Consider the following 22,027-nt stretch of genomic DNA (forward strand, 5'->3'; position numbering starts at 1 on the left):
CCCTGCCCACCAGGCTGGCGGGACGGATGAGGCCGAGGGGGTGGCGACCTCCAAGTCCGCTGAAGGTTAGGCGATGCCTACTTTGGAAAGGCTGCGTTCCTACATATTGTTGGTTCTGCCGGTCAGCTCCTCACATCACATCATTCGTGCGACTGAATTTCTAGGTCGGAAAGATGATAAACTCCAGGAACACAAATACATGCTTTCATATTTCACTTCGGAAAACTTTACATACCTGCGTAAAGAGGTAAATGGATACATGCGAACATGGGCTTTTTTGGATTAATGAATTTTGCGTTTCTTGTGCACTTGCCGGTGAGTATTATTATCAAGTGAAATTCAAAATCAGGTTTAATAGCATGTTGCCATTAGCTCACATGTTCAGTTTTCTAGTTTTGTATAATAGGTTGTCAAAATTATAGTATATAGGGTCATTCGTTCTGGTCTGGGACATATTTTAAAAATATTGAACCGACGTTATAAAATATCACAATTTTTAATTTTACTATTATAATATCGAAAGTGTCCTCTAGCAGTACTGTATGTGGAAACGGAGCAGCAAATTGCAGTTGCAATATATTAAATATATAATTCAATCCAAACAATTCAGAATTGACTTTAAACAAATACCTGACCATGTTTACTGAGTTCCTAAAGTACCTGGCTGTTTATGCTCCTTGGATCTCCTCGTACCTTCCAGGTAACTTGGTGATTCAAAGAACATATTCAGGTTGGTGAGGTACTCTGAAAGGGAGGAAGGAACAAGGGGCTCCCAAAGAGGAAAACTAACTAATGCAGTATAGTGTTGCTTCTTTTAGAAAAGCTCCCTCACAAAGAACCTGTTTTCTTCACGTCGCGGGGGAATTAGTGGCCACAATATTACAATGTGTTCTTTGCCACATTGCCTGGCATTCCCTTGGTTTTCTCACGGTGGTAAGGTCAGATTTAACATTTACAATAAATGGTTTTAGTATCTTAGCTCCTGCTATTTGTTTTGGTTCTTGGCTTCTTAGGTTCTCTGCATCTTGGATACACATGGGGTGAAAACCACAGATCTCTTAGATGGTTTAGGGTCTCCCATCAGTGAAAGAAACTGGTTGAACAACTCAGGGCAGCTGTCTAAGAGCAAAGCTGGCAGAGATGGACCACTGAGCAGGGGCATTGCTCCGTTCTCTTTCTCCAAGTCTGTTTATTCTTTTGAAGTAAAAGAAGATACACAGCCAGGTAGGCCATTTCATTTTTTGGTAAATAATTTCTGACAAAATGTTATTGAATATCACCTTCAGTACAGCTTCCTACCTATTCTGAACTGTTATTTGATGAGGTTGTGCTTCTTCAACATTGTACCAAGCAACATATTGGTATCCGTGGTTACTTATCAAGCACGACTAATGCTGTGTTACAGCCCTTAGTTGTATGTGATATTAGCATGAACTCAAATGATTGTTTCCCTGTGAGATGATGTGCTATCTCTTACTCAGTATTATATGCTTTCTAATTTAATTAATGTACAAACAATTGAGATATGTTCCTTTCAGAAAACAAAAGTCTAAAATTACTGTGGGACTGTTGTTGTTATCATTACTTTATTTTTTGAAATATTTGATGTATGCAGTTATATTACAGTATATGTAATAAATTACATTTGTCATTCTTGCTTTTATGGCTTGAATATATATATATATATATATATATATATATATATATATATATATATATATATATATATATATCCCTTGTTAAGTGATATAAAACAGTGCATTTTATATTACAAAATACATGTAACATAATTTATAAAATATGAATTAAGTATAAAATATATAAAACATTGTATCAAACGGAACATATGGCTAAAAAATGGCATATATAAAAATGATAAAATCTGCTTAATAATTTAAATTAATGAGACTATTAGCCAAAGAACTGGTTATTATTTTTTTACCATGATTTTAGTTGCAATTTGAAAGCTGATGAATATTACCTTTCCGCGATTATGAACGCATTCATCCTCTGTGCTCTTAATCTGTCCTCGGATGCAGGAACAATTGTTGGCCTTCTTGAAGTAACACATGGAGAACAGCACAGAAGCCTAGTGTTCTCCGTGCTGGAAGATGATGGAGATGGCCTTTTCCTCCTCAATCCACATTCTGGAGAGTTCCTTTTGTCCCGCACGCTTGATTTCGAGGCAGAGCGATTCTATGTTCTCACAGCAGCTGCTCAGCATGGGGACAGACATCCTCTCTGGGTTAGGGTGTATTTTAATGTGGTGGATGTCAACGACAACCCACCTGTTTTCAACTTGGACGTCTACTCTGTCTTCCTGCCAGAAGATGCCCCCGTAGGAGTATGTTTCCTCACCCTGATTGTCTCAGATGCGGATGATGGTTAGTACAGAGGGGTCTTTAATTATATGATATAATTATATTTTATGAATTTTTATGTTTTCTGATTTTTTTCTTTGTTTTTTTCCAGTTAATATCTTTAAGGAAATATGTTTATCCCCACTGCTCACAAAATACTGCATACCACAAGATAATCCCCTAGTCACTGGTAACACTGAGACCTGAATAACTGATTTAGATAACATTGGTAATACTCAGACCTGAATATCATTGCTAACATTTAGACCTGAAACCTGATTTAGATATTTTTGTTAACACTGAAACCTGAATAACAGATTTAGATTTGTTTTTACAAATCTAAAACTGACTAATTCTAGCTGTATCGTTAGAGAAGCCACGAGGTTCACGTGTTGGGACTGAAAGGCTTAGGCCACCCTGAATAGAAGAAGAAATCTCATTAAGTCTTACGTCACATATCCTTTGTAACCTCCCGGTGAAGCTGAATAGGAGAGCTGCCTTGGACGAACTGCCTGCTACTGCTAATAATGGAAAGGACCCTCTGCCTCCCCTGTGTTGTCTTTGCGACAGAACGAAGACACTGTAGATTTAACTCCATTTTTTTGGATGGACTGATCAGCGGCTCAGCCTGTGGAAATAAGTAATTGAGAAAAGCAGTTAGTGTGAAATGAAATTCAGAAGCCTTGTTTCAGTTGATAATGGGTTAGGAAAGACAGATGAGAGAGGGAAACCGTCCCAAGATAGTAGCTCTCAGCATTCTGTCTGGCTTGCAAGCCAAAAACTGTCAGACTAGACATGGATGCACACAGATGGTCGCTGCATCAGTGGCTGGGATTTTAAGTTTCCTAATGTTATGCATAAAATTCTGTGTCCTATTAACTTCTCTTTTTTCTTTCTTTTATCTTGTTCTTTGCAGGCATAAACGGAGACGTGGATATAGCAGTAATATCAGGAGACAACGAGGACAGGTTTTCAGTGAACCAACAGCGTGATTTATGTTTGAAAGGAGAGTTAGACAGAGAGAGGATTATAATGTACAGCCTTTTAATTCGGGCAAAAGACCGTTCTCTACCTGAAGACACACGTCTTACAGCCACTGTGCGTGTCTCTGTCCATGTGGAAGATGTTAATGACAATGCACCAGTCTTCATATCAGACAGCACTGTTACCTGTCCAGAGGATTCCCTTCTTCAGTCTGTTGTTACAACAGTGCATGCAGAAGATGCAGATTCCGGATCCAATGGAAATATTGTATACAGTCTGGTGAATTCAGGAGAGGGGGCATTCAAGATTAATCACACAACTGGAGTCATATATCTTCAGAAGCTTCTTGACAGGGAACGTGAAGATATCATCACAGTCACACTGACAGCCAGAGACAAAGGTTTACCTCAGCTGGCCAGCAGCATGAACCTCACTGTGATGGTTGAAGATGTAAATGACCATGATCCAGTGTTCTCACAGACCTTCTACAGTGTGTTTATATATGAAGACCATCCTCGTGGCATGACACTGTTGCAAGTTCAAGCACATGACGACGACACTGGGTCAAATGGAGAAGTGCAGTATCAGATCTCTGAGAGTGGCTTTGTGGTCGACTCAGTGCTTGGTATTGTTACCATAATGGACCAAGTAGATAGAGAACAGAAGTCTTTCTACTCTCTCACAGTCACAGCAGTGGACCAGGGGGATGTTCAGAGGTCTGCCACAGCCACTATTAATATCACAATCCTGGATATAAACGACTGTGTTCCTGTGTTTTCTCAAGACCTGTTGACTGTGCACATATTAGAGAATGGGGAAGACCCCACAGGGACAATTCATGAGGTGTCTGTTAATTATTTATTACAGATCCACTGCTTTCAAATATAAAATGTACATGGATATAAAACACACATTCAGAAAAACAGAAATGGCTTCACTTAACCATGCCTATAATCTTTTTACAGGTATCTGCATTTGATGAAGATCTGGGAATAAATGCTCATTTAACATACTTTAAAGAGAACAGCAGTTCAGAGAGATCGTTTTATTTACATCCAAATGGAACACTGCAGATCTTACAAAATCTTGACAGAGAGGCACAAAGTCACCACAAATTAATTATTATCGCTGTTGACTCAGGTAATTGGTTCCTTTTTGGTTGATGTAGCACAGATCATGAATAATAATTTTATAATATTCATTATTATAAATAATAGTAAATAATATCATCAATAACTAATACAAGATTTAATCACACAAACGACAAGTTTGAGCATATAACCCAGTCTATTTACCAAATAGTGCTCAGTACCAAGAATTACATGCAATATAAAGCAACAGACATCCATAGAGGCACAGCTCCAATTCAGTTTAGAATTCCTGAAGAGCTCTCAGCAGATACAGTATAAAGGAACAAGCTCACCAAAATATCAAAGAATAATCCACAGACGGAGTATGTGAGAGCTACACAATCCATGTGAGATGTTCCACCTTATCTGAAGGCATCCCTCTCAAGTTTATTTCTGAATATTGTCCACCAGTATCCAACATAAGTCCTTAGCTGAGGTCCTTTGTTCACAGAGTGTGTTACAACATCATTTATTCATATTGTAATGATTTCTTCTCATATAGTTGCCACCTCAGCTGTATCTGATGTAATTTTAATAATAACAGTTGTGTAGATTGTGTTGAGTGAGCCTGTCTTTATTAATTAAACTGGGATACATATTGCTTTTCTAAGGCTTTTTATGTATATCTTGTTCATAATAGGATTTCCTTTCTAGGTTTACCACCACTGACAGGAACTGGAACTCTGCTTGTTGTTGTTGATGATGTCAATGACAATAGGCCAGTTTTTGATGCTGATGAATTCAGCACATTTATAGCAGAAGATGCGCCAGCTGGAACTGTCTTTGCAAGAATGTTTGCCTTGGATAAAGATGTTGGTGTGAATGGAAAAGTAAGGTAAACTGGTAAACTAGTGTACTACAGACTTGGTACAGTCTACAGTGTTCTATATTAAGGGCTTTTGTTATGAATTTTTAATCCCCCTAATGTAATGTCTGCTGACACTGAATGGTGCACTTACCCTTTTTCTCAAACTGACTTTTGATATAGGTATTTTGTAAAAGCAGCTGATGTGCCATTTTCCATCAATGAAATGACTGGAGAGTTGTTCAGCATGGGTGCCCTGGACAGAGAGACAACAGAATCTTACAGTATGATAGTGATTGCCTGTGATGGGCACCCAGAACATCCACTCTCAAGCTCAGCCACTGTACTTGTGAGGGTCGGGGACGTGAACGATCACTCTCCCCGGTTTGTCAATGGACCATATGTGGCCAATGTTCCTAATGAACTGGCCAAAGGTAAGAGTCACTTATAACTTTTGCTATAATCATTTAATTGTTGTACCTATACATGGGTTGTAGTCCTGACCTGTAAGTCATTCTTAATAGAAATTTATTCAATACAAAGTTATTATTATGGAAATGGAAAAAAAGGTTTTATATAGTTGAAAACTAGGTTTAATCAGAAGAACATGCTTCGATTTGAGGCTTAAAAAACAAATGCTTTATAAAGAAATGAACAGAATGGATATCAATCATAAAACCACACATAGAATGTGAATATTGATGCTTTGCAAATTTGAAGTGTGCACAATCAATTACAATTGCCATACAATTACCATAACCCATGTCCATGAATTACAAATAACCACTATTATGAGTCCCCGGACTCCTGAAGCAGAAGCCTTCCAACATGTCTATGAAAAGCAGAAAAAATATATTTTGATGCAGAAATTTACATTTCATTGAATGAAGTCCATTCAAATCATCATACACAGTGGTGTTTCATGTCCTAAAAAGCATACACAGTGTTTCAGGTCCTAAAAAAAGGCAGCAAATTATATGTGCTATTTCAACTAAGCAGCTTTACAGGATGAGGCCGTCAGAGTTCCACCTGGCCACTGGGACACAATATTTATAACAGTTCACATTACATATCAATTTCATGTTGACTGAATGATAGTTCTTTTTATTTATATATGCAAATATATTATTAAATTATTATTAGGTGCATCATTAGGTGCTTTGAATTGAAGGCATACACAGTCGATAGCCCCATTGATGTTTGGGAAATTTGTAAAGAAATCCTGTTTAACCTCCAGCATGCTGTAGGGGAATTTGATACAGTGAGACATTAGATGAATTGTGCCATCTAGAACCCAGGTATGATGTGAATCACTGATGGCTGAGAAATTCCTGATCTGTCCGCAATCTCCCACTGGACCATTCCAGTAGCTAAGAAGCTACTGGACAGCAAGTGTACAGATACAGGAATAGCATCGGATATACTGGACTCCCTTCTCAAAGCTGCCTCTAAAATGTTGCATAAATGCGAAAGAATGAATCTTGGTAGCTGAAAGTGACTAAGCAGCCAATCATCCCTGCCAGCCAATAAATCTGGATGATCTTTAGACATGTTCTCTTCCAGAGCTCTGTCTGCGACATCCAGCAACAGCTGATCAACCATTTCCACAGTTATTGATCTAAATTATTATACTGAAAAAAATCCAGATTAATTAACTAATTACTTAGCCACATGTCAAACCAAATATTTTATATTATAGCAGATAATTGCCCTGTACAGGCTATTGAAAGTAGCTGCAAATAACAGGCTGTATTAGGGTAACAGTGCTTACTGAGTATTTCATGTAATTATTTGATGCATTATTTAAAAATGCAGTGTCAAATGTCAAATGTTATGCTCACTTATGGAGCATATGTAAAATTTGTTTGTGTGTGTGAATATTTTAAGTTCACAAAGACTTTTATAAATGTGAGCATTTTAAGTTTACAAACCAAGAAACAAATGTAAATTTGAAGGAGCAGATGTAAATTTGTTTGTGTTTATGAACATTTTGTTTACACACACTTTAATGAATGTGAGCATTTTATGTTTACGAACACTTTCATGAACACTTTAATGAACACTTTAATAAATGTGAGCATGGAGAAATAGTTTATGAACAATGTACATTCAAATTCATTCTGCTCATGTTTCATGAATGAGAGCCATTCTTTGTTTGTGCTACCATATGGTTATTGCTATAGCAATTCATATATTATTATATACATTATTAATCACATTAATTACTGTGTACTTAGGTTTTTGTACATTATATTTCATTATACTGATTATTATCTGAACCTTTATGTTTCATGAGCTCATGTCTTTCAGGATCAATAGTGAGTGCAGTGTCAGCCAAGGACCCAGATGAGGGAAAGAATGGACAATTAAAATTTTCATTGCATGGACAGTATGTCCACCTCTTCACCATCAGCCTTGACACAGGAACTGTGTACACTAGGGAGGCCCTTAGAAGAACAAGTGACATCACAGTCAATGTTCGTGTGCAAGATGGGGGAGCCTTCCCCAAAACAGACACCACCACCTTGACAGTGCGATTTCAGAATGCTTCAAACTTCCCCAGTGTTACAATGCATGTACATAAGTATTCACTCTATGAGGATACACAGCCTGGGACTCTGGTCGCTGTAGCTTCAGCAGAGACATACAGAACCAGACCTGTGTTTTTCTATCTGGCATCTGAAGACACTGGAGAAGTATTTGAGCTGCATCCAAGGACTGGTGACATGAATGTGAAAGGATCTTTGGATTTTGAGACCAACACAGAGTTCCATATTGTAGTTGAGGCTAGAGACTCAGGTCTCCCACCTTTTTCCACTTATGTGGAAATTTATTTGAATGTCAGTGATGTGAATGATAACCCACCTGTATTCACTCAAGAGGAGTATAGGTGCGAGGTGTCTGAGAACATTCCTGCAAGCTGGGTCTGTGACGTGTTAGCTACAGATGCTGACTCTGCATTATACGGACAAGTACAATATATCATTTGGTCTGGGAACATTGATGGTACATTTAGAATTGACAAAACTCATGGCACTCTTACAACAACAAAGAGCTTAGACAGAGAGGACATACCAGAGTACAGGCTTACTATTAAAGCCACAGATACAGATGACAGTGGCCATACTTCCACCGCAGTGGTCAGTGTAATTGTTTTGGACACAAATGACCATGCACCGCACTTCTCACAGATTTTCTTCACAAAAATTCCAGAGGATGCACCTGTTGGCTTTTCGGTCCTTCAGATTACTGCTTTGGATGAAGACATTGGTAATAATGCGATCATTTCATATAACATTCTGCACCAAAATGAGTCGATTCCTTTTAATATTGATAAAAATAGTGGATATATAATATTGATGGGTGCATTGGATAGAGAGCAGCAAGAACATTATATTATCAGGGTAAATGCTAATGATTCATCTTGGAGCATCAGCACAGATGTCACCATAGACATTACAGATATCAATGACAACAGACCAGTTTTTTCTCAGACAACATACTCTGTGATCAGCCCGGAGACAAAAGTTCAGGAAATTTTCCTCTTACAAGTTCAAGCCATGGACAGGGATCTTGGACAAAATGCACAAATCCTCTACTTCATAGACCCATCAAGTGAGAAGTTCATTGTAAATGCATCAACTGGAGACATTTCAACAAAACAGCCAATCACTCTCTATGAGTCTGAAACTCAGATCTTTAATATCACTGTTGTAGCAGTTGACTGTGGCACTCCCCCTTTCAACAGCTCAGTCAATGTCATAGTGATGTTTGTTCGGTACAATCATTTTCCACCCACTTTTTTACCCTTCAGGACTCTTTTGTCAGTCCCTTTTACCTTGCCTGTAGGAACAGAGCTTCTCACATTAACAGCAGTAGATGAAGATTTTCCAGCAAAGACTAACAATGTTGAATACTTCATCAGTGGAGGAAATGCATCACGTTACTTTGGGATAGAACCCCACAGTGGGAGGGTGTGGTTAAACAGAACTTTGAGGCAAAGTTTCAACAGTAGCTTAAGTCTTATAGTTACAGCAAAAGACAAAGGCTTACCTCCTCTTTCATCCCAGACTGACATTTATTTTGAAGTAACACTGGAAAATTTATTTACCCCACATTTTTCAGAAAATCATGTTACATTCTCAGTCCCTGAAGATCTACCGCTGGGCTCAGTCATTGGGAAAGTTCAAGCCAGAGATGAAGACGATGGTGTAAATGGATTAGTTTCATACTCTTTTGAAAATGGAAATGGGAATGGATTGTTTTCCATAGGGCTTTTGTCAGGATTAATCAAGATAGTCAATCCCCTTGACTTCGAGAAGGTTGCAAATGATCAATTTCTTATCATTGCTAAGGATGGAGGTTGGTATTCTAAAACTGGGAAAATCATAGTCACAATAAACATTACAGATGTCAATGATAACCCACCAGTCTTTACATCCACTGAATACCTGGGCTTTATTTTTGAAAACTCTGTGATTGGATCAACAGTAATTCAGATAAGAGCCACTGATGAGGACTCTGGAAGTCATGCTCAGATAACATATCAGCTACTGTCTGGACATACAGAGTCCTTCTCTTTGGATTCCAGAAATGGCACCATTACCACTCTGGAAATATTTGATTTTGAGCAACAGCAGAGTTTTGAATTTACTGTCAAGGCCTCTAATCCAGATAATCAGTATTTATATGACATAGCACATGTTCACATTCAAGTTACAGATGTCAACGAATACATACCTTCTTTTCAGAGACATCTTTATAACTTTTCTGTGCTTGAGACTGTACCTCTACAAACTGAGATTGGACAGGTTGTGGCTATAGACCATGATCTTGGGTGTAATGGCCAGATTCTTTACTTAATTTTTGGTCAAGGTAAAAAGGCAGGCTTTGTAGTTGATGAAAGCAGTGGGAAAATATATACTTCCAAGGATTTGAAAAATCAGGGGCAGAATCATGCAGTGCTCCACATTCTTGCCACAAACAGAGGAAGCATTACTGGCTTCAATGCTGATGAAGCTCTTGTTCACATACATGTAATCGATAAAAATGATCCTCCAGAATTTGGATCTGTTTTCTACACAGCAGCTGTACGCGAAGATACCTCAGTTGGGACCTCTGTATTCAAAGTGAGTGCTTTGGACCAGGATGTAGTATTAAAATGGAGCAGGTTCTCCTATGACATTGAAGGTGGAAATGAAAATGAGTCATTCACTATTGATCCTATCAGTGGGACTATTAGAGTAAACCATCAGCTGGACAGAGAGCTATGGTCTCTTTATAACCTCACAGTCACTGCCACTGATGAAGGCTCTCCTCCTGTAACAGGCAGTACCATTATAGCTATTACCATCATTGACATAAATGATAATGCCCCTAAGCTTACATCCACAGAGGGCTATGTTAGGGAAAACCAGCCTCATGGCACATTAGTGGCCACACTGACAGCCACAGATGATGATCTCCCTCCAAACCAAGGCCCATTCACCTACTGGCTAATGAGGCCTGCCACGGGAAACAGTTTTACCCTCACATCTGATGGGGTTCTCTTCACTTCAAGACCACTTGATCGTGAACGCAACCCTCTTTTCTATGTACATATGGTAATCCAAGATGCTGGTGAGCCTCCCTTGTCCTCCACAACTGTGTTTCATGTTAAAGTTTTAGATGAAAATGACAATCCACCAGTACAAAGAAACATCAATATTTTGGTCAAGTATTATGGCAATTCCTTCAATGGAGGGCTGATTGGTAATGTGAGACCAGACGATCTGGATGAATCGAATGTGTTCAATTGCAGTCTCATAAGCGGATCTGTGAGAATGTTTAGTTTTTCCTTTGGTATGTGTGACCTGTGGTCCTATCCATTTCAAGGCGAGGCAACATACAATATCACTGTAGAAACAAGTGACCAATTCCATCCACCAGTAAACAACAGCATCTATGTGAATTACAAAGGCTTCACTAATTTGTCATTGGACAACTGTGTCTTGTTCTATGTGCCTGTGTCAACTCCTGAGGACTTTTTGTCATTGAAGTATCTGAAGTTTGTCAAAGCACTTGATATCCTCTTTAATCTACAAGCATCTAAAACTCACGTATTTGGAATGAGGTTACAAGGAGATGAAATGCTTCTTCTAGCAGCAGTGAAAAGTTACAATGGACTATACCTGACTGGAGAAATGGCGAGTGTCATCTCGAGCATGCATAAGAAATTACTTGAAGCACAGAGCAATGTTAGCATCTCTCACATCACCAGTGACCCTTGCTCACTCAAACCCTGCAAAAATGGTGCTACTTGCAGCAAAAACATCCACATCAATCAGGATGTCACTGTGTTGGAGAGCTCGCGTCTTATATTCGTCTCCCCGCATTATGCTGAAGTGTATAACTGTACCTGCCTGATCGGATTCACTGGAACTAAGTGTGAGTCTGACATAGATGAATGTACAGAGAACCCTTGTGAAAATGGGGGAACCTGCTATAACAGCCCTGGAGGATTTTTCTGCCATTGTACGGAGGGTTTCTCAGGGCTTCGTTGCTCCACTGTTGATAACGAGTGTCAGACAGTAGTGTGTTCCAATGGTGGGACATGCTGGAACATTCAAGGAGGATTCTTCTGTGACTGCAGACCTGGTTATGAAGGTAAGTCAGTCTGTGTCTGGCTTTTTTTAGTCAAAAGTTGTTGTTTTTTAAAGCATAAAGGCGTCACAGGTTATTTAATTGTCTCTTTGAATTTTTTAGGAAGATTTTGTGACTTCATCATAGATCATTGTGCGTCATCTCCTTGTCATGTAGGCAACTGCTCAAACTTCTTAACTGGATACACTTGTCATTGTCCATTTGGTAAGATGTACCAATGTAGTTTTACATAGACAATTCACAGACAATTCATAGACGATTAATTTTCATATCTGGCACTGTTGCAGCCAAGCAGTTACACTGACCATGCACTGAACACCCTGTTCTTCCTCAGGTGTTACAGGAGTTAACTGTGAAGAGCATAGCTATGGCTTTGAGGAGTTGTCCTATATGGAGTTTCCCCCTTTAGATGCAAGATACAACTTAATCTCTCTGGAGTTTGCAACTGTGATGCAGAATTCTTTGCTTTTATACAACCCGGGAGACCCATCAACTTCAGAGTTCCTTGCACTTGAGATTGTGGATGGAAGACTTCGCCTCTCCTATGACCTTGGGTCAGGGGTAACAAGGCTTGAGACAGGAAAACCAGTGGCTGATGGGAGCTTTCATAATATTACCATTAGGAGAACTGGAAATGTAGGTCATTCATCCTCATGCCAAATATTTATTGCATTTATTTCTGTCATTAAAGTCTGCACCATTTAACTAGACGTCTCCAACCTTATCTTTATAAGGGCTTGCGTCTGACCAAGCATTACTTGTTCCCAAACCGTAACAAAGTCAGAGACTTCTGGTCTATGCCATAGATAATTTTGCTCCTCTTAAGTGTTTGCATGTTTTGCAGATTGCTGCTCTAGAGGTAGACAGCTGCTCAGCTGATGAGACCAAAAACTTTTGTTTGGCACACAATGAAGGCATAGGAAGCCAGAGGTGGGATCACATATTACACCCAAGATCAAATATCATTTAAAATTTACTTGGTATTAGTTGTTTATGATGCTTATATAGTCTTAATTCATTCATTTTCCTAACAATTTTCTGTCTCACTGTTCAACCTAATACAACTGACTAAACCTATGAAACTTTGACATTTTTGCATGTAGGACTCTGGATGTTAGGACTAATAACCTTACACTGGGAGGCGTGAAGTCTATGGATGTAGTTTTACTGAGGCCATCTCAAGTCATGACTCATGACTTTGTTGGATGTGTGAGAAATATGAAAGTAAACGATGTCCAGCTTGATGCTTCAAAAGCCCTGGCATCTAGCAATATACTTGACAGGTAGGATTTGATTATAATGAATGACCTGAATTAAAAGTGTATGTTAAAGCCCTGTTAAAAATTTCAGACAGTAAAATAAAGTAAAGTGACAGACTGCAGTGCCTTTTAGAAAATTTAGAAGCCAGCTGAAGACTGTAAGAAATTTGGCAATGCAGAGTAAGGAGACTGTTGATTCTCAGATTCTAAATATTAATTTGGAGAATCTTCAGATCATTTTTTTCCATTAAGAGATGAAAGATGAGGCTGCTTGTCTAATACAGTCAGTGTAACAACATGGGAGTGTGATGAAGCTTACGAAGTAGGGGAGAGAGGAGGAGGAGAAAAAAGAGGGATAGATCGAGAGGGATGGATAGGGAGTGCATTTGATTAGATTCCGAAAGCCTCAGCTCAAAGAATCTGGTCACCTCCTGACCCTGGTGCCTGTTACCGCCCACTGGCCCACTGAGGCACCAAGGCACAGAGATGTCCCGAAAATGTGAATTATGGAAGCACTTAATGTACACTTCAGATGTACATCTGTCAGACATAATGTAAATCAAAATCAGACACCACCAAAAATGAAGCAAGTATATTAGATATATAAGTTAAAGAAATTGGCCTTAGTCTTATTATTTTTATGTGATACCCCTTTTCTGCATTTTATAGATGTCCACGGGCAGATGCTGCTCCTTGTAGAACCAATAAATGTCTGAATGGAGGGATTTGCCAAGATCTCTGGTCCTATCACTATTGCCAATGTGCCAAGAATTTCACAGGAACCAAATGTGCTAGTTGTAATGCCAACTGTTTTTTCTCCTCTGTTTATTTTAATATAGTATAAAAAGATGTTCCAATCATTTCTTTGTATAAAAAAAATAAACCCCTTAACATGTTTTGTGTGTTAATTTAATATGATGTGAACATATAATCTACTGTAACATGCAATCCTTGTATGTGAATTAACAGATATGTGTCTGTATCTAATAGATATCGCTGAGGATCATGCATTATTTCTTAGTGAAGGGGCCTATGTTGAGTTTTTTGTCAAGGAAAGCTATATCAGAAACCAGCTGCTTCAGTTCTTTCTGGATGGAAAAAATGGAGTCATTCAAGGGTTTGTCAGTTTTGAAGTCAAATTCAGGACAATAAAAAAAACCTGTGTTTTCATTTTTTGTTGGGGCAGGACACTACAACTAAAACTTAAGGTAAGCAAATTGCCTTGGCTATAGTAATACTTCTAGGGCAAATAAACTTTTTTTTTTTTATTTCGGTAGGACTGTAACATGTAAAGCTCTGAACATGATTTGACTTTGAATGCTGTTTGGGGTTTTCCCTTCTCAGATATCTGATGGGCAACCTCGCTATGTGTTCATGAATGTCACATCTGGGCAGCAGTGGGAACTTGCTGTGGATAAAAGCGTGTCAGACGGTCGGTGGCATATCCTCCTTCTGCGCAGACACAGACAAGGTGCCAGTGTGCTTCTGGATGAGCTCCCCGTTGTGAACATCACTCACGGCATCATCAGCCAGGCTGTCTTCACAATAGAGATGATCACATTGGGATCAGCGCCATCTGGGGACCCAAGCGACTTCAGTTCAGGTTAGCACTTTCTGCTGTTGCCATTTGCCATTCATTAAACATCATAAATTATAACTTGATATGTTTATGCATCATTCAAAATGTCTTTTTAAATTGCAATCTCTGTCATGCCACTCAGAAATATGTTGCATTCTTAATTTTTTTTAGGTTAATTGTCTGAGAAATCTGCCTTACTTTGTGGATTCTGAGAATATCCAGTTGGCCAGTTGGTGGGGTTAGGTTTGTAATTGCAAGCCTGTTTATAACCATGCCTTCTGCATGCATCTTTGTTTTTCAGGATTTGTAGGGTGTGTGGAGCACATCAAACTTAATGGACATGTCTTACCATTCAGTGGACACAGTGAGATGGTGGACGCGAAGCCCAGTGCTTCTCTTTTCAAAAATGAATGTCAGACTGCAGACCACTGTGTCCTAACCCCTTGCGTTAAGGAAACCTGCCTTGCTCCATCTTGTATAGGTGGCGGTGACTGTATTTTGACACCTTCTGAAGACAGCTGGTGCATTTGTGTCAATAACGTCTCTGCTGCATCGTGTGGAGAATGCTCGCCTGCCACTGAGCACCGAGATGCTTGTGTTCAAACTTCAAAAAGTTCGCCCCTGTGGATCGTTGCTCTTGTACTTCCTGTAACCTTCATCGTGCTAATCTTGATTCTTTGCTTTGTCCTGAAGAGACAAGGGAAACACGGAAGCCACGCCTGCCGTACACCACCCACCAAACAGCTTGGCACGGACAATGTGGTTTTCAGTCTGGACCATGGTGACCGTAGTCATCAGGACATTAGCAGTGAGAGCAGCAAGCAGCCAGATCTGATAGTGGCAGGGGAACTGTTGCGGAGAGTTGAGAATTATAATCATAGCCATCGAACAGGGTTTAGAAGAAGCGAGCTGGAGTACTATGAGATTGATAGTACATACACAACCTGCTGCTCTAACATAGAGCTCCTGCAAAAAGACATAGATGGTCATTGCAATAACTCTAATAATTTACCATCATGGGGGAAAGGAAAAGCTTCACAAAAGGTGAACACTACTGGCCTTGAATCCTCTGATGTAAGACATTATAAATCTCATCTTAAGAGAAGTGTTGGTTGTAATGTGGACCGTCGGTGCAGGGACCATCGACTCCATCTCCTCTACAAGAAAAAACTTCCTGAGCTAGCCGAGGACCCTCGTTTTCTCTCGGAAGATGAGGTTAAGAGGCTGAGCAGCCTGCTAGATCAGGCCTCCTGTCCTTCCCAGGCATGCACTGGACTGCCCACTAATTTACCCAGAGCCTTCAGCTCTGCCAGGATGGCGGAGAACTCATCAGAGAGTCACAGCTCTTTCACATGCTCTGAGTATGAGTGCGAGAATGAACTCCACTTGATCAGTGCACAGGACAACAGGCGTGGCCCTGAGACTGAAGGTAGGGTGACTTTCACGTGTTATAATGTGAAAAAGATGAGCACTGTAAGAAGGGGGATCGATACTTATGGAAAAATATATCAGTCCCATTAATGTTTAGATTAGCTTTTTTGTCTTTGTTAATTAATTGTGTAATATTGTTAGCCAACAGGCTTTACCTATCAATATCAACTCAGCAGCTCATAAAGAAAGGCTACAGTTCAGTCTCTGAATTTGACCTGATCTTTGATCCAGTGCACCTCACCTCTCCTCACTTGCTTCCTGTGTTGTAGACTGGTCCAGAGGACAGCTCGTACTGGCCATCCCATCACCTTTTAGAGACATCGAGACCCCTTCAAATACAACATCCCCTGGATCTATCCAGCAGAGGAGGGGCCTCCTTAATTTAGGGGTCGGCTTTAATACCTACTCAGATGTTTTTGAGGACATAGCAAACCTACCTGTCATTCCAGATTGTGACTGCGACACTCACAGTGATGAAGAACAGATTATTTGAAAATGTATTTAGTACAATTATGTGGTTATATCAGATTATGAAGATTTGCATGCATAGAGTTTCTAATAAAGGTTAAATAAACATTTTACACTCTCTAGTTTGGAGTTAAAGGAAGATTACATGAGAGACTTTAAAAGGTTAATTGTGTTTGTCAAGGTTGTGTCAACATTTTCCACTAAATTCTCATCATGGCAGTTTTGGTCCGTTGGAGAAATCTGAGCAGATCAGATATTTTGATGTTCATTGCTGGTGGTCTAGTGCTATCTGCTGGCAGTGCTCTGAAAGTACATTTGGCGTCGAAAGAATTGTCACAGGATTCATCAAAAGTTATGCATTCTGCAAAACTATAGTTGTATATATGCTGAATGATTTGACTTATTTGCCATAAGCATGTGAGCTTTTCAGATAATGACCCATTTTTATAAAGTCATTATAGTACAAGTTAATTTTAATCTATAATCTTTAAAATATGTTTTCAGTGTCTAGAAGAGAATCTCCTGTTCATGACTTATTTCCTTTACATTTTAATAACTTTAGAACCAAAAATATGCCTAGGTGCTATATAGGCATAGAGTTTTTAGAAAATAAATCGTTAAGAATTTCCTGTAAATAAAATCTCTATATGACCTATTTTGGAGTTAAAATTATGAGAGACTTAAAAGGTGAATAGTATTGGTCAGATTGTGTGAAAATTTTCCTCAGGATTCTCATTATGCAAGTTTTTGTCATTTGGAGAAGTCTGAGCAGGTCAAAGATATTTTGATGCTCATTGCTGGTGGTGTAGTGCCATCTGCTGGCAGTGCTCTAAAAATATATGTGCCTTTGGAGGATGTTGAAATGCTGTTGTTTTATTTTTATTTTTAATCTTTTACAAATTGTACTATTTTTTAAAAATAGTTTGAACTGTCAAGGTAATATTGTACAGGAAGTAGCTGCTTGATACTCAGCCTTAATTTTTATATGGTGTAATTATGTAAAATGACCCTTACAATGTACAAAAAAAAACAACAACAAAAAAACATGCAGAGAAAAAAAAAATCTAACAATGTTAAATGCTTCATTCCCTCTACTGCTTCCCTGTAATGGTTCAGATTTAAAACACTGCTCACTTATAAAGCCATAACTGGACCAGCTGCCACATACCTAAAAGTACTAATGAATAGTTCTGCTCCACTCTGCCTTTGAGTCTCTAGTAGTGCAGCCATCATCCCTCAAAACTCAAAGAAGATGTACATCATGAGTCTTCTCTATCTTGGCCACCAGGTGGTGGAATTAACTTTTACTGGCTTTCCATACAGCTGAGTTACAGGCTGTGTTTAAATGAAGGCTGAAGATGTATCTGTTCACTGAGTCACTAAGCTTTTACAAACACCCCTTTACTGTCTTCCACTTTAGCCAGGGCGTTAATCTGTTAGTATTCTTAACATTGACCTATCTATTCTCAAAGGAGGAAATATATTTAACAGCAACTACAAAGCACTTCTGTAAGTTGATCTGGACAAGGGCATCGACTGACTGCTGTACGCGTATCAATTATCTTCAAAAGATGAATCTAAAAGTTGTAAACATTACAAAAATGTAAATGTATATATATGGTGAAAGGTTTGTTTTGCTTGCCAGAAAGATGTGACATTTTCAGATCATGACCCACTGGCCAATGGCCCAAGTTAATTCTAATGTTATTTGAATGTAATAATTATAAATATAGTTAATTGATAGTGTTTAAAAATGTGTTGTCTAAAAAATGATTTGTTCAGGACACATTTGATATAAGTTTTAATAACTTCAGAGCCAAAACGTTTGTCTAGATTAATAAAATATTTTCTGCAAATATCCAATAGAAAAACACTTAAAACACGAAGTATGAATTAGCAACAAAAGTAGCTTTCTTTATAGTTAGCTACTAATTTAAAAATAACTTTCTTTATAGTTAGTTACTAATTTAAAAGGAACTTGTACCCATTTCCAAACTTAGAATACCAATTTACTTACTTTTACACTTTTATGCCTCTTTACAATATAACATCAATGGTATTAAACAATAAGATTTTAACATGAAAAAAAAGAAATTAATATAGCACTCACATATATAGTTTGAAATAGCAAATTTAAAGATGTAAGATATAACTGATCATTTACTACAAATTATCCTGCTCCATCAATCAATCAAACAAAGAAACAAACAAAAAAACACATGAGAGAGACAGACAGAGAGAGGGATAAAGAGAGAGAGAGTGAGCACAGGAACAGATGAACAGTTAACAGATTTGCAGTATTGTCTGCAGGTCATGATTTTTTACAACACGTATGGCTTCAATAATAGTTAGGCCAAAATGTACAAATGTGTTGAAAACAAGCACTGGGACACTGGTATAGCCCTACTAAACATATACTTTCTATTTGTTCCTGTAGAAAGTACATGTCATTTTTATGTTACTGTAGGGTTCAACATGGCTTCAGTCCTTAATATTAAAAATGATTGATCATTAATTTATATCACTTAAATACTGTTTATTAAATGAATATATCTCTCACACAATATAAAATAGCATGTACAAATTTACAGATTTACTATTCACATGTTACTGATCAGTGATTATGTGCCCTCAAACTATTAAACAAGCAACCAGAAAAACATGCTACTTTAAAACAATATTCCCTGTGTTTATGTAACAGGCCCATCTACTCACAGCTGTCTTTTCTTAATTTTTTTATTAGTGTGTCTTTAATATCTTTTGTCTTAAAGCAGTATATGAATGGATTGATAAGAGCAGGGAACAGACTGTATATCATTGTCATCATAATGCGGATGTCTGTTCCAAAATCAAAGCCGATAATATATGCCAAATATGTAAAGCTTCTAGGTAGATAGTACAGGCAAATTATGAACAACTGAGGAGTACATGTTAGAAAGACTTTGTGTCTTCCCTCTTTACTTGGGATTTTCATCACTGAAATAATAATTGCCACATATGAATACATAATAAAAAATAAGGGACCCCATAGTACTGTCATAGCAATTGAAGTAGAAATGGTTTTTATGGTTGTTGTGTCTGCACAAGCCAGTCTGATTATTGAGAAATGATCACAGTAGCACTGAGCTATGATGTTTGGTCCACAATAAATCACACTAAGGGCCTGGCCAACAATTACACTTAGCTGTATGAGGTTAGCTATCCAAACCAGTAAGCAAAGTATGGCAATAGTGGAGTTATTAATTAGTGCTGTGTATCTGAGTGGTTTGCATATAGCAATCAATCTGTCAAGGGCCATTAATGCCATAAAAAATGAACTGCAAGCTCCTAGATAATGGACAAAATACATTTGTGTAAAACAAACTTTAAATGGCATGATATTATTTGACAACCAGTACTTAGAAATAATTCTTGGAAGAATTGCAGTCCCAAATCCTAAGTCTACTGCTGCAAGATTACAGAAGATAATGTACGTTGCCTTTTGAAGACTTCTTTCACATGCTACAAATACAATAATGAAAACATTCCCAGCTGCCAGTATCAGATATGTAATGAAAAAACAAACTGCTACCAGTGAATAATACTGAGCAGAGAGTCCCGGAAAGCCTTGGAGGACAAACTCATGGATGTTGATTGTGCTGTTCATCTCACAAAAAAAGGAGCAACATGAATTTTACACTTCTACATATATTCTACACAGGATATCTTATTTTCGATAAATAGTGAATTAAATGAAATACTGTCCTCATTTACAGTACAATATAACCACGATTTGTGAGATATTGAAACATACCTTGGTTAAATTATGCTCTGTGCTCTGGTAGTGTTAGCCCTGCACCTACATGGTAGGGGGTAAGCCAGGCTGCAGCTTTAAAACATGTTTTTGGGAGGAACATTAAAACATTCTTTGACGTAGGCTTGCAAATAACTCTGTCATCCAAGCAATTCTTTAGAGAGTTCAGATGACACAAAGTAAACACTCTTGCTTTGTTTATGGATACCACAGTGGTTTTTCTTTTCATAGATATTGTTTTTGTAAACATTTGGGTGCTACCGCTCTTTCAATAGCTTGGCTGTGGTTTAGCAGCATTTAATACTTAGTGCAACTAAACTGTTTAACTTCCAGATGGGATGCTAAATCAACACAAGTGGGAGCTGAGCTAGACTTTATTATGCTGGATGCGTGTAGGCATAATTTCTCAGGCCCCTGCCAGAGTAAAAATCTAAATATAATTTCTGCCTTTATATATACATAAAGTACAGAGATGTTTTAAACGTACCCTCTTCAATGACAATGACAATATTAAATAATATTAATAACAGTAAACTTTATAATAATAATAATAATAATAACACACGATATGAAATCAATACGGAATTTAACTGGTAGCCATTGCAGAGCAGAGAGAATGGGAGCAAAGTGCTCAAATGTTTTGGTTTGATCGAGAACTCTGGATGCTGCATTCTGGACCAACCGGAGCTTATTTAGTGATTTACTGGAACAGTCATCTAGAAGAGCACTGCGGTAGTCCATCCGAGAGGTTATGAAAGCATGGATGAGTATCTTTAAGGGATAATATCATTCATCGTCTGGCAATATCGCGTAGGTGGAAAAAACTTCTGATGACATTACATATGTGTGCATCAAATGAGATATTGGAATCAAAGATTTTTACTTGCCATTTCTTGCCATCCAACATTTAACTCCCTTTACACATTCTTCTATTTTGTTAAGATTGGAAGGGTCATTTGGTTTATCTGATAATAAAGCTGGATATCATCAACATAGAAATGAAAGCTGATGCCATACTTGCAGATTATGGCACCGAGCGATAGCATGTAGAGGAAGACAATGGAAGGCCACGCACTAACCTTTGTGGGACACCATATTTAACCTTAGTAAGATTGGATGATTCCTTATTCAGAAAGATAAATTGAGAGGTTAATGCCTGCAATGTTATCATAGGCACAATACTTTCTCATAGGCCCCAGTTGTAGGCTGCTCCCGTGTGCCTTCTTTTTTGCATTTCCTCACCAGCATGTAATGTAATTACAATAATGGGGATTGGGAACTTTTGGTATTCAAGATGGCCATGGAGGAATGGAGACAATGTCTGCAAGGAGTCAAACACCAAATCCACTTTTCCATTTCAGTGGAGATTGAAACTGCCATCTGGAATGCACACCAGGCATGTAGTTTGTGTGCATGGGCTACCCATAGACAAGGTGTCAGTCTGAGGTTTGTCAACCAGTTTTGTGTGGCCTTTTACTGGCTGCTGGAGGCATCAAATCAGTGAAATGACTAGACAGAGAGGGTCCACTAACACCTCAATTGGACCCTACAATGTGTGGCCTTGAGGTTTGTGCGA

At 38.3% G+C, this 22,027-nt stretch overlaps 2 protein-coding genes across 2 annotated transcripts; one reads left to right on the top strand and one right to left on the bottom strand.

Annotated features, from left to right (window-relative positions):
* Positions 1–111: 111 nt before the first annotated feature.
* On the top strand, positions 112–18,465 carry LOC113589269 (protocadherin Fat 4). The gene is made up of 17 exons (XM_035534098.1): positions 112–315; positions 1,014–1,224; positions 2,040–2,384; positions 3,277–4,187; positions 4,310–4,484; positions 5,129–5,309; positions 5,463–5,713; positions 7,590–11,924; positions 12,024–12,125; positions 12,256–12,557; positions 12,766–12,851; positions 13,025–13,204; positions 13,850–13,977; positions 14,171–14,388; positions 14,525–14,783; positions 15,061–16,188; positions 16,460–18,465. The coding sequence occupies exons 1-17, from the start codon at positions 268–270 to the stop codon at positions 16,681–16,683; spliced, it is 9,084 nt and encodes a 3,027-aa protein (XP_035389991.1). The 5' UTR covers positions 112–267; the 3' UTR covers positions 16,684–18,465.
* Positions 18,466–19,365: 900 nt separating this feature from the next.
* Positions 19,366–20,304, bottom strand: LOC113569289 (olfactory receptor 2AT4-like). Its single transcript, XM_026997338.2, has one exon. The coding sequence runs from the start codon at positions 20,302–20,304 to the stop codon at positions 19,366–19,368; it is 939 nt and encodes a 312-aa protein (XP_026853139.2).
* Between the last annotated feature and the right edge of the window lie 1,723 nt (positions 20,305–22,027).

Source organism: Electrophorus electricus, chromosome 15, assembly GCF_013358815.1.
Source record: "Electrophorus electricus isolate fEleEle1 chromosome 15, fEleEle1.pri, whole genome shotgun sequence".
NCBI lineage: Eukaryota > Metazoa > Chordata > Actinopteri > Gymnotiformes > Gymnotidae > Electrophorus > Electrophorus electricus.

Coding starts and splice junctions, on each gene's coding strand:
- LOC113589269 (XM_035534098.1), top strand. CDS start 268: ATGGGCTTTTTTGGATTAATGAATTTTGCGTTTCTTGTGCACTTGCCG. Junction 5,714..7,589: donor TCCTAATGAACTGGCCAAAG/GTAAGAGTCACT, acceptor CATGTCTTTCAG/GATCAATAGTGAGTGCAGTG. Junction 14,389..14,524: donor CACTACAACTAAAACTTAAG/GTAAGCAAATTG, acceptor TTCCCTTCTCAG/ATATCTGATGGGCAACCTCG.
- LOC113569289 (XM_026997338.2), bottom strand. CDS start 20,304: ATGAACAGCACAATCAACATCCATGAGTTTGTCCTCCAAGGCTTTCCG.